The 13118-nt window shown below is 47.1% G+C and overlaps 2 protein-coding genes across 4 annotated transcripts in view; one reads left to right on the top strand and one right to left on the bottom strand.

Moving 5' to 3' along the window:
• Positions 1–13118, top strand: part of LOC144179895 (uncharacterized) — a 74364-nt gene that overhangs the window by 14371 nt on the left and 46875 nt on the right. The window contains exons 5-6 of the mRNA XM_077708319.1: positions 6151–6414; positions 6487–6540. Coding sequence (XP_077564445.1) covers positions 6151–6414; positions 6487–6540 — 318 coding nt within the window. The remainder of the gene's footprint in view (positions 1–6150; positions 6415–6486; positions 6541–13118) is intronic.
• LOC144179184 (uncharacterized) lies at positions 5752–12324 on the bottom strand. Of its 3 annotated transcripts, none has more exons than XM_077707436.1 (2): positions 12227–12324; positions 5752–11076 (listed from the first exon to the last, which is right to left on the bottom strand). In XM_077707436.1, exon 2 carries the CDS (start codon positions 6823–6825, stop codon positions 5953–5955), a length of 873 nt encoding a protein of 290 aa, XP_077563562.1. In that variant the 5' UTR covers positions 6826–11076; positions 12227–12324; the 3' UTR covers positions 5752–5952. The 3 variants fall into 3 exon arrangements, with proteins under 3 accessions (XP_077563562.1, XP_077563561.1, XP_077563563.1); XM_077707435.1 differs by lacking the exon at positions 12227–12324 and adding an exon at positions 11746–12184; XM_077707437.1 differs by lacking the exon at positions 12227–12324 and having other exon boundaries at positions 5752–6656; positions 10734–11409.

The raw sequence follows: 13118 nt of genomic DNA, 5'->3' as shown, positions 1-13118 counted from the left end.
ATCTATGGCAGTCATGCCAGGAACCAGCAAACTTTTGTAAAGCTGTTGCACTTCCAATGAACTGAAATGGTAAGTTAGCAACGTAAGTCTAGTAATATAAGTTAGTAAACGGAAAGTTGCTCCCATTTGTGGCTCTCTTGTCAAGTTTGACCCACGTAATAAAATATTTCACTGTTTATTGAATGCATAGGGTTTCATTATGTGTAGCATGTAGAAAAACAAAAACCCAATAAACCAACTACGGCGACCCCAGCAACTACCGCAATGGCATCACACCCGGTCGCAGAGTTTTTTCGTGATATGTCACACTTCAAAATTTTCATTTTTTCCTTATTTGTTACTAGTAACTTTTAGATGCGAAACTTGAGTAAATGCAGTAGGTAAAAAATCAGGCATCGTCGTGGCCTAGGAATAGCCCACTTAATGGCTGACCGGTGGCCTAAAAATGAAAAATGACCGCCCTCCAAGAGAACAACAAGAAAAACAGATGAAAGGATTCTCAGGTTGGCACTAAATTCCTCGGAGAAGCTTTCACAAAGGAAAGTAATTGAGTTCAAAAAAAAATTCCTAGAGAATTTTTGTCTGGTTGGGATTATATTGAACCCAGGGTGTCTGGAATGCCAGTGGAAATTTGTGTTAGAGATATGCTCTGAGGCTTACATAAGTAATTTGGGCATGTTAATTACAGAAGTAGCAACTAAACAGATAACCAAGTGTGTCTCTGCAAAATGTGTGCTTTGGTCAATACGAAACGCAGCGACATTCACTGAATCCTGCAATCATACGGCACTGTCCCAACAAATAATGTGTGAGCACTGCAAACACCGGGAGAAGAAAAAACACCAAGAGGAAATGGTGGTGATGAGGATGATGGTTACAGAATCCAGAAAACATGTTAAAGAACCTCAGAATAGTGTTTTCGCATTCTATGCGTTATAAGTTGTCCTCAGAATTTTGTGTCTGGATGCATGCTAGCAATGCGTTAAATTTGGCCCCGACTACTTGCCAGTGCCGTCAGGGACAATGTCAGCAATTCACAGGGCAAAGAGGGAATGAGGAAAGCAGCACTTCTGAACCTTCCTTTAATACAAAAAAATGCACCTGAATTGACCAAAAAAAGTTAATACACGGCCTGTTCATTCAAAAATTCTATCTGGTACGGTGGTGAGACAGTGCTTACAACTAGCCAGCAATGGCAAATACAGTTGAAATCAGTGTAGTACTTGATTATTACTTTGTTGTCTTCAAGACACTTGGAAGATCATTCTCTACAGAACTTCGAGTTTCAAAAATACAGTTACAGTATTACATGGCCACCACATCCCTTTGTCACCAACGGTTTGCAGCTTTCACGTGTGAAAATTTTGACAAGCCCAAAGCAGTCACTTTTCAACTAAATGTTGCTATACCAGCTGCAAAAGCAACTTCTTTTGTGTTCAAGTGCTCGATACCCACAGAATTAAAACCACGCTCAATGACCTGTGGCTATCCAATGCTACTGTACCTGACTACCACTGCTTTCGTGAGAAGTGCCAAAAACACAAAAGCTTTTTTTTTAGAACTTTTCTGAGAAATTAGGGTCACAGCAAAGCAAGCAGCTGTTCCGTGATGACCAACTGGATATTTTTCGTTTTCTAGCTTTGAAATATGCAGTTTTAAACAACAGGAGAGTCAGCACATAAGGGAGCACACATTAATGCACAAAGTGTGCAAGTAGGTCCACTTGTTAAATCGTTATGTGCCACCTGCACATGTCCCACACCACAACATCGTCCAGTCTCCACATTGCTGATTACAAATAAGGCATCCCCCAACAACTGGGCACTTAATTCGACCAGCCTTTTCTAAGCAAGTTCACATCAGCTCATTGTTCCTACCTACGCATTCACGCCTGACATTCAAATGCCTGGTAACAAGGAGCACCTGAGACAACCCTGGAAGTCAACTGCTGTTTATCGACAGAAGGCACCATCGCAGTGGGAAATAAGATGAGAGGCATACACACAGTGTTCGCATGCGTATGAATGGTGAAGAACCAAGACTTTTCAATGCGGGCAGGTCTACTTGCTTGTGTCGGTCTGCAAAAGGTTCAGCATGCGTTCCAGTAGGCACTAGTCACGAGACGTTGGTGACTGACGCAGGATGCCGCACTCTGTCACAGATGCCACTCTCTGTCACAGGTCCCACGCACAATGACACTTGCCATGCTAGCGAGGAGAAATTGTCACCCTGATGGAGAAGCCACAATGTGATGACGCCGAGGACGATGAACAAGAAATACTTCTCTCGGAAACTTTCACCCGCTCCACGATAGGGTGGGCTCTCTCTATGTCACAGCCCCCTCTCCCCCACCCCCATTTCGATGTGCTGCATAAAGGCCAACCTCCATGCAGCGAAGAAGTGGCGAACAAAACGCCTTTTCAGCCAGCGGCTATCCACCTGAGGTGGATTTTCGGTGGCTGGCATTTGATGCCGCCAGAAGTGGCCAAGGGTACATTGGGACTGCAGAAAATCGCGGCTTTCTTCTTCCGCTCTGTGCTTTGGGCGTGGGCTTCTGGCAAACTAACAGCAGACGGTCGTTCAGCACTTCTGTTTCCGAGGTAGCGTCAATTTTTTTTCATCTCGCGTCCACAAAAATGGACACGAATGCTCATGTGCTGGTTGTCAGGCAGCAAACGCTCGCTCCCACATATAAATCTTATAGAAGAAGCCCCCAACCCAATCCGTACCACTGCTGTGGACCCTGGCCCACACTGGCATAGGCGGTAATGAGGCAGCCCACCATCAGGCTCTAGTAGAGCCACTAAATAAAACCTGACCCAGTGGATCTAGGCCTGAGCATTGACCACCCATACAGGCCCTTCCTTTCTGCCAAACCGTGGTGTATAAGAACTTCTCAGTATGAACCTCTGACATATTGCAACGTCGCCCATACCTACCGACTTCTCCGCAGCCGCTATCCTCCACCGTGCCCATCGTTGGGGCACGCTGCAGCCAACATGTGGTGCCTCCTAAAAAAGCACTTCTTCCCCAAGAACCACGCTTACACATGCACGCCAGAAAAAGTTTCCAAGACCACACTGACCGGACTGCCACAAATGGGATACCCACTTTCATTGACTCTGTGAGTGTCCACATGACCCATTTCCCCGCTACCCCAACCCCCAACACTGGAAACTGGCATTGGGGAGCTCGGACCTGGTGGTTCAGGAAACTCCCATCGCATAAGTCCTTGCAGTCCCCGAAGCCATATGGGGGCAGGCTGTCCCTCTGCCTGAAAACCCAGCTGTGAAAAATAAAGAGGTTCTTCCTCGCTCGCTCTCTCCCTTCAGCTGGGACAGATTTGCGGTGAACACCTGCTTTCTTCCACTCTGATGGCTTTGTTCACCACTTCGTTGTCCGTCTTCTCCTGCTAAGAGGCAGGCTCTTCTCAAGCACATCATCGACAAAGAGCTGTTCTCACAACACTGACGGTGGAGAAGCCATTCGCCCCATCTTCATCAGTATTTCACTGCATGGAGGTTGGTCTTAAAGGCCAACTGCACTCAAAATTGCGACCGCGCGAAATCACTGTTCCTGCATACTATGACTAAAAAGACCGCGATGTACGAAGTATGACGCCTAAAATGTGCGTGATTACGCCGCAAGCGACCAGCAAAAATCGACGATTTTGAAAACGAAACTGGGCAAAACGCGGCCATTATGGGCAGGCGCAAGTGACGTATCAGCTGTCGGCGCGAGCGGCCAGAGGGCCTGGCCTGATGGCGCGAGCTGTGCGGACCGGCCGACGCGGCCGGCTCGGCCAGCCAGGGGGAGAGTGTGAGCGCGCGTGCGGGGGTGTGGGAGGCGCACGGAAAAGCGAGCGCTTGTCCCGCATGCACGACACTATTCGTGCGCTCCGACAGCACCACACCGCGTAGGCATGATGTCGCGACGACACTTGAACAGGAGATAACCGTGCGGTTAACGAAGCCTCTTCGGAGCCATGAAAGCCAGGCGTACCGGCGCGAAATACGAGTTTCCTGGATTCTCCCGCTGCGAGGCAGGCCGATCGACCTGGACGGCTGGCATGTCACTTCCGCTAAATGGCTGTTTACGCGACACGCCGGCAGGTGCTTTGTCATATGCAACGGCATTATTTTGAGTGCCTGAAACTGAATAACCACGCATTGCACAGAGCTACCGGTCGCGTCGCAGTAGTTCTCATGGTACCTACTACACATTTCGAAGGCATTTAGCCAGGGTGAAATTTGAGTGCAGTTGGCCTTTAACAGTGCTTTCTTAACGACCCGCAAAAAGAGCTCGCTATCTTCCGACAGCGTTGCAGAGTGTGTGCACACACACGGTTGGGCTTCAATTCAATTCAATCCGATTTATTCAGCATCTCAGCAATGTTTGGAGCACAGGCAAAAAGCCAATAAAGACTTGACAGGGCCTGCGGCCCCAATGCATGGAAACAGCACGGTCAAAATAACAACACTACACTGTGTTGCAAAAACAAGGATAACTGCATGGTCCGCATCGACCACAAACAACACTAGTAGACATACGTACATACACTGCGTAAGCACAAGTCAGGGTGCAACTGTAGTGTAGAAATGAGCAGTATAAATAGGATGCGATCGGACTAAAAACATAAAAATACCAGCAAGTAAGCATAAAAACACACGCACAAAGAAAAGAATGACAAGGCATGAGTATAAGAAACCTTCAAGTTTGCATGAACATTGCGCGCAGGTCCTTAATTGAGAGATATGGATAATATATCTATATTATGATGCAGAACCAATTCATTTAATATTGTTGGAAGTTGAAATTTTACCATTTGGTCACCATAATTTGTTCGGCATTACAGGATTATCCATTCTTTAATATGGCGAGTGGGATACGGCGGGATATATTTTTCTAGATGAGATAAAGTAGCCAAAGCCTTGTGGTTTTTGCTTACATCCAGCTTGTAGTAATGGCAAATTCTGAAATTATATAGTTGACCAACGCGAATTATATTGTATTTTTTAAACATATTACTTGTGTGACTTAGATAAGGCGCTCTGCATACCATTCGTACAATACGTTTCTGAAGTACAAGTAGCCATTGAATGTTTTCCATGGTAGTTGTTCTCCAGATTAGTGACACATAATTTAATTGAGACGAAAATAAAGAGTTATAAAGCATAACATTGATCGGAATTGGGAAATTGCAACAGTGACGGCGGAGGACGCCAATTGTACTAGATAATTCCTTCAGCAAATACTCCATGTGGCTGTCCCACGTCATATTTCAGGAAAAATACACACCTAAAGTTTTGAAAGACTTCACAACTTCTATTTCGATGTCATTTAGTATGAGGGGTGGTAGATCAAACGGTTTGTTACGCGGGTGGAACATAACGGCTTTGGTTTTTTTAATGTTTAATTTCAAATCATTGTTTTTAGCCCAGTCATTAATTATCCCAAGAGTTTGATTAGCTCGGATAGATAGGTCTGTTCCTGAGCGACCTGAAAAAAACAAACTGGTGTCATCTGCATATATGATGCACGTTGCAGTGTCATCAATATGCATGATTTAATTAATGTATGAAACAAACAGAAAAGGGCCCAAAATACTCCCATGGGGGGACACCTACTGTTATTCGTTTAACGGCAGATGGCCATCCACTGATTTCTGCGTACTGTGACCGATGTTGCAGGTAAGATGATATTAGTGACAGGGCAGTTCCTCTTATTCCATAATGCTGTAATTTCAGTAGAAGTACCTCATGATTAATTAAGTCGAATGCTTTTGTGAAATCAAGAAAGATGCCGAGCACCATGTTTTTGTCTTTGAAATTCTGCAATATGAATTCTTTCTGTTCCAGTAATGCCAATTCTGTCGATCTATTTTTGAGGGAAGCCATATTGGGCGGGCATTAAAATATCGCCCGCCCAATCTTCTCCCGCCCTCCAGCTGCACTACTCATGGGGGCTGTGCGCCTTCTCCTCGTGCTCCTTTTGTTGGACGCGGCGTGTAAAGGCCTTGGGGCAGAAGCGGCAGTGGAAGAGCCCCTCGCCCGTGTGGCTGCGAACATGGTTGACCATTGTGGTGTATCGGGCAAAGGCCATGGGGCACAGGTGGCACTCGTAGGGTCTCTCGCCCGTGTGGATGCGCAGGTGGCTGACCAGGTGGGGCTTCTGCATGAAGGCCTTGCCACAGTGGCTGCACTGGTGCGGGCGCTCGCCTGTGTGGATGCGCAGGTGGCTGACCAGGTGGGGCTTCTGCATGAAGGCCTTTCCGCAGTGGCTGCACTGGTGCGGGCGCTCGCCCGTGTGGACGCGCAGGTGGCTGACCAGGTTGCCCTTCTCCACAAAGGCCTTGCCGCAGTGGCTGCACTGGTGCGGGCGCTCGCCTGTGTGGATGCGCAGGTGGTTGACGAGGTGGGGCTTCTGCACAAAGGCCTTGTCGCAGTGGCTGCACTGGTGCGGGCGCTCGCCCGTGTGGATGCGCAGGTGGCGGACCAGGTGGCCCTTCTCCACAAAGGCCTTGTTGCAGTGGCTGCACTGGTAGGGGCGCTCGCCCGCGTGCGTGCGCTCGTGCATCTTCAGATGGCTCGGCCATGGCGCTACGTAGCTGCACTGCTGACACTGCAGCTGCCTCTGGTCACCCACGGAGGAAGGGCCTGCAACGGGAAGAGAGGGGGGGAGAAAACAGCCCTTTTTGCAGCAAACACGGAAGCAATGCACCAGTAGCAGTGAGGCAAAAGGGGAAAGAACAAGTGTGAAAGAGCACGTCAAGTATCTGTTAGCACAAGGCAAGCTGCTCTGCACATGTCTACGGTGCCTGCGCATCGACTAGCAATGCGGATAAGCCCACCGCTTCCTTGATGCCTCCGCAGTTTTGTTGCTCAAGAGGCTTCAGAAGCTCCAGTACCACAGCTTGCCCAGGAATGGTACATACGGGGCTTTCGCACAAACAAGATCTTATGCGCACGCTTCTGCAAGATTCTGCTCCCCTGTGGGTGCAAGCCTGCCGCTTCCCGCACACACCCAGCAGCCTGTTCGCTTCAAATACGCCTACCATTAATGTGAGCGACTGCTAAAAGCGCTCTGCTGTTCAGCTTCAGTAACATTGGTATAAAAATGCAGGTTTTGACAAGCACAGCCTGGCTTTGAGACCCAACAGTGCCAAAGCTTTTGGAAGAACAATGATGTTTCTTGGCTGCTGTTCTCCTGGCTCAGTTCTATGAATGGCCTTCATCAAAAAGGCTGGCGTGGTATCGTTTAGGTCAATTTAAAAATGGCACGCGGCACACCGACACGTTCCAGTAATGTTCTGCACTGCACAGTAAGTGCATGTCTTGTAATTAAATAACGCCACGCTTTGAACTAAACGCTGCCAGCTCACGCCTACCCAACATTTTTATTATTTCTCCCCATTTTCAACCAGCATTGCTGCTGCTGCAATAATCACCCACCAAACAGACACCCAATATGACCAGCCCTATTTAAAAGCAATCCCCTCATCATGGCTGCTCCTGCCATAGACCGCATGCCTGACCACCATGCACACAAACCCTATTAAACAACACAAGACACAGTGGTAAAGACAAAACCAACAGCACTGCTTCTCAGAAGCAAGGCAGGCAGCAAGATTAGGTTAAAACAGTGACGGCTCTCTGCCTGCTACCCCTCAGAGTTGCCTCTTACAAGAGGCAATAAATGCTTCAACAGCAACATTCGGAAAAGGGGAAAAACAAGAGCAGAAACTTCTGTGCACCATGATAACAGTTGTACGATTAATGACTTGGTGAAAAACATGAGCAAAATTTCCACAATCATTTGGTTACTAGTTGACAACTGTTTTTTTAGGAAATACCTGTATGATGACCAAGTCAAGCGTACCCACACTCACAACCAAGAGCGGTCCACATGAACTTGTCACAACACACAGCATAACATAATCATACAGCATTTTGTTTCCTTCATGTGGCTTTTAACAGTGAGATGAGGCCTATTGGGGGACAACATACATTCGAATAAATACGGGAACACAATTTTCAGGTAACACAGTTAAGAAACACACGTGCTTTCTTAAATAGCATGCAGGCTCGATTTTCTTGCACAAGAGACAACTTGCAACACTGCGACGTTCCCGGCAAATTAAGCGTATACTAGTTGCCCCCAAAACAACACACAATAATCCTTACCGTACTCTGACATGAAGGCAGGTAACTGGGGTCATTTTTAAACCGGCCCATTCAGGAGCATGGTCAGAATATACTGAACCAATTAGCGAACCATCTTTCCCACTCTTTTCACCCCACCTGAATCGTCCCCGATCCCCCTTTCTTGAGATCATCGCTCCCGTCTATTAGCCCAAAAATGTCCTCCAAGAAGGGATACACATTCCATAATTCCGCCGTGAGTCAGCTCTCTGCCCCCTAACGCTTCCCAGGTGGAGGAATTTTCTCCCAGGAGGCTTCGGGCTGAGGTGGCCCTCACACCTTCTGTCCCTTCGACTAGGGACACTCACAAGACGACCCAGGAACTTGTCCCAAGTGTCCGGCTCCGGCGGCTGAAGCTGATGCCAATTATCTTTTGTAGATGCGCGCGGGAACAAGGACAGCTCGAGATGACGTGCTCAGAAAGTTTGGTTTCCAGGGGACTAAACCGGATGACTACAAGTGCTGGGTGCAGGAAGATAGATACTGCAGGTCGCTGATGGACTTTCTACATGTAGCTGGACTTCATGCATACCGGTCCACTCGAAAACTTAATCGGTTTCACGACTATCCGTGCTTTTTGCAACACTCTCGCTTGCTTTCCTCGTTTCTTTTCTTTCTGCGGCTTTCCTACTTTCTTCTCCCTTGTTTTCTTTCAACCTCCTCTCATACGCCGTGTGGCAAACACATAAAGCGAAAAAAAAAAGTAGTAACCTTCAACCTGCATATTTTTCCGGCAGTGCGTGCACGTCCAGGGATGTCAGACATGAAGGCTTGGTGGGGGCCAACGTACACACACTTCCATAGACCAGAACAGTGCATGACCGCCGGTTTACTAAAAGACGCAACAAACTGTCTTAAAGCTAGAAAAAGCTGCATCGGCACAAAAGTTTACTTCACCAAGAGTGCTCGCTCTCTGGTGCCATACATTTCTGCATGGTGCGATGCGGCAGCTCAGAGTGGTGTCATTAGTGCAACCAGCCTGCCTGTAGAGGTGGTTTGCCCCAAAATATGAAGAAAGAAAGCAAATAAAGATGAAAACACGGTGTTGCAGTAAAAAAAACCTCCATAAATATTGCCAGGGGAAGCCACAATGCTTTAACCTTCGAAGCATGGAAGCAGATAAGAAATTTTTTGCCAGTGAGCAAACGTATCAATGAAATGCAAACATATTTGGGGGGGGGGCACATAATCATTTAGCCCTTATAAAACTAGGCACAGCTGAACTCCACTCCCCTCCCGCATCTAATCTAATCTAGATATAATCTAATGTAAGCTAATATGCTGCCATGCACTGCTGCGCAGTGAGCTGCCAGCATCCAATCTAGTAACGTTGGCCAGCACTGACAGCTGTGAAAACTAATGGTGGCACCATGGAAAGATGTCCTGAAGATTGGCCACATTGTGGGGAAAGGTCTTCCGTGTACCACAGGTTCAATGGAAGGACCTAAAATCGCTACATGAAAAAAGCGAGTGCCTTATGGTAGACGTGCTGCCTTCGGCCAAGTTAGCATCATTTTCTCAGTTGGAGCCTCATCGTTGAACTGCTCTCCACTCAACACTCAAATTAACGATTTGTCAAAGATTGCCAAACTGCATATATAAAAATCAGGCCTCACCAATTTTCCCAAAAAATCAGCCAGAAAAAATTGCACGGCGAGTATGAACACAGCACACAGACTATTTTTTTTTTAAATCTGGAAACGAGTGATAGGAACATCATAGTCGCAGCAAACTAGTCTGCTTTGATTTTGTATTTTTTTCTACCCTGTTTTATTCGTAAGGGCGCGTTTTATATCTAGTTATCCGATGAACTGTATTTTGCAGATTAAAGCACACTTCTAGGCAAGCTGGTATTGCATTGTAGACATCCAATTCCTCCACCATGCGGTCAGATATACGTAGGGCAGACATCGCGATGGATGAACGTGCACTTGCGCAAGCATCTGCGGAACATGAAGACTGGACAGACTGGGCAGTTCAGTGCACAAGGCCAGAAATGAAAATGCATGCCTCGCTTTAACAAGACTGTAGTAATAGAAAAGCATGAAAAACCAGCTCGCAAGAGAAATCCCTATGGCATCTGAAATGGTTCGCCTTGGTGATGCTTGCATAAGCATTCCGTCTTTGGGTTTATCGGCCAAATAAATCGCATATCTTGCGCTTGAATAATTCCAAACAGCCACACGTTTGTTCTCTGCCTTTTTGTTTTTTTGAGTGTGTGTGTTTGGCGGTCCCAGGTGTCACACAGTTGTCGGCTGTTGCCTAGTTATCTGTACATAAGAGCATGAGCTGCGTCAAGAAAATATTGTTAACAGACGGATAGTTACACGCCCTGTAGAGTCTAACTGCTTGCCGACATGTGCATGTTTTATGTGTGTACAATGACAGTTTTTACGAATAAATGTTAGATTGGAGTAGGACCAGATTCCAACAAGACGCCAACCACAGCCACACCAGGCAGAAAATGAAGGGCATTGCACAACAATGACAAACAACGGGAAACAATACGGGAGGTTGTAACAAATGACCAACCAGCTCAAGCACAAGCACTGATGAAGGTGGCAGCAATGACACGAGCAGCACTCAACATTGTACCAAATGTGGCTAAAACCATCATTTGTGATCCAACAACATTTCAAGCACGGCTTTCTTCCTTGGTTGAACAGCTGCCACATTCATTGTTAGCAGACCGATGGCACAGCAACTCTCAGGCACTTTGTTGAACTAGAGGTGACCACGGGGTAGAGACGATTTGAATGGAAGGCCGTGCATAATGGACTGGAACATGGTGGCCTTTTCAGAATGGAGGTGGTGGGCCTTCTCAGCACCACGGTTTCGTCCTAGCAGCTCAGGGTCTTGCTGAGGAGACTGAGGCCTGCAAATATAAAACATGAAAAACCACACCGTTGCATAAATGCGAAGTCGCAAAGCTTATTCTACAAGCCGTTGTGCATGCGGAGGGTGCTTTCACGACGGCTCCAATTCTAAGTTGCAACACGCTGCTCGATACTGGATTCACATTTTGTGTGCTTGGGTCTTTTGGGTCTTGACTGTCAACTGAATAATGACATTTGATGAGAGAACAAATGGTTATGGACAGCACGGTGCTTTTTCGTGCTGCTATCTTGGAAATGGCACCGGAGAGGTCGCCAGTAATATAGGACTCGGCAGGCCATTACTCTTGTTTCACTCGCACCAGCAGCTCACTGCCGGAAGCTTCGTCTGCTCGGTAGGGTTGAGAAAAAATGAACCGTGCTTGAACTTTCCCACGTAAGACTCGTTGTTAGGCGCGAGGTAAACACGCTTGCGGCAGAAAACAACGCAACTCAGTCACGGCGATGTCAGCCTTGCTGTACCAGCATGACCACCGACGTGGAAAATGAAGGACAAGAAACTAATAGATTCTCCGAGCTTGCCGAAGCCTTTGCGAACCAGTCACAAATTGCGCTGACCAGTGCATCATACGCCTGTCATTTTCGCGTTACCGAATGACCCGAACGATTGGCACATACACCGCCGGCAATGAAAACAGCTAAGCGCGTACACAACCAAACTGGATCAAAACGCTCATCGTTATCTTCGTAGCTCTGCCGTTCATAGTGAGTCAACGAAGCACGGAAGGAAACACCCATCGCAGCTGCGGCCGAGTATGAAACAAAAAAGTACACGCTTCTCCACTGCTAAGCTGCGCGAGCAAGCGACTATCTCTTTTCCGGTATACTTGGCCCACAAACGTCGCACGAAAGAACAACATCGGGAGCCAGGTGCTGCTCTACATTAGTATAAAACTGCACGAGTTTTCAAAAAAATCGTTAAAAACATTTTTCATTGTCAATAAACACCTGGGCGCCGCCATTGTTGATGCCATCGTGATACGGTTTCGGAAGTAAAAAAAACTATGCAATCCAAGAAAAGTGCACTAGGTATTGCTGAAGGCTATTTCATTAAAAACAATATGTTTTCGAATTAAAACGAGCATCCACAGAATATTAACCGGTAGGCAAGGTATCCAAGGAATGTCTTACCTGGAAAACTGCAGTCGTCATGTTTCAGTATCAGTTATTTGTTTGTGGAAATGTGTTCTAAACAGAGAGCATAAGATATTATAGCGAGCTAGCCTTTGTTCAGTATTTTTAATTAGAGAACACGTACCAAGATGGCATCAACAATGGCGGCGCCCCGTCGTTTGTTTTGTTTTGATCCCGCCGGCATAGAGTTTCTCACTAGCTTTGACATCTCGTAGAGTTACTTGGTATTATAGAGTGACAACTAGCTGCCAATCGCGGGTCAAGTACCCAAGGGGAAAAAATTCGTGTGCTCGCGCAGCTTAGCAGTGGAGAAGATTGGACACTGTGAGAATAACGGCGGCTCTTACCCGGCCGCCGCCTGCTATGGGTGTTCTCGCTAAGAACGACAAAACACCGAAGATTGCGGAGAGCGGTTTGATAGAGTTCTGCACGCGTGCCGATTTAGTCGTTTTCGCTCGCGGCGGTGTACGTGGCGAACGTTCTGCTCATCCGGTAACGCAAAAGCGGCAGGCGTATGATGCACTGGTCAACGCAGTTTGTAAGTGTTTGGCCCAGGTGTCGGTGAGCCCAAAGAATTGATTAGTTTCGCGTGTTAGTGTTCACGCTGATAGAGCGAAACCGACACCCTGTAATAATCATCAAAATCGCCGTGACTCGCATGCGTTGTTTTTGTCGCAAGCTTTTTTACCTCTTGCCTAACAATGAGTCTTATTTAGGAAAAGTCGAACACGGTGCATTTTTAACGCCTAGATTGCGAAATACGCACTTCTCAATTCGACCGCGCAAACGGAACTGCCAGCAGCGAGCTGCTGGCAAGATCGAAACAATAGCAATGAATGACATATCTGTTGTGACCTGTTACTTGCGATCTCTCCAGCGTCATTTCCGA

Source organism: Haemaphysalis longicornis, unplaced genomic scaffold, assembly GCF_048455015.1.
Source record: "Haemaphysalis longicornis isolate Haplotype H1 unplaced genomic scaffold, Haemaphysalis longicornis Haplotype H1 scaffold_4, whole genome shotgun sequence".
Taxonomy (NCBI): Eukaryota; Metazoa; Arthropoda; class Arachnida; order Ixodida; family Ixodidae; genus Haemaphysalis; species Haemaphysalis longicornis.
Note: the sequence above shows the minus strand (reverse complement) of the source record. Positions and strands in the feature narration are given on the sequence as shown.

Excerpts from the sequence above, each read along its gene's own strand:
- LOC144179184 (XM_077707436.1), bottom strand. The coding sequence starts at position 6,825 with ATGCGCAGGCACCGTAGACATGTGCAGAGCAGCTTGCCTTGTGCTAAC.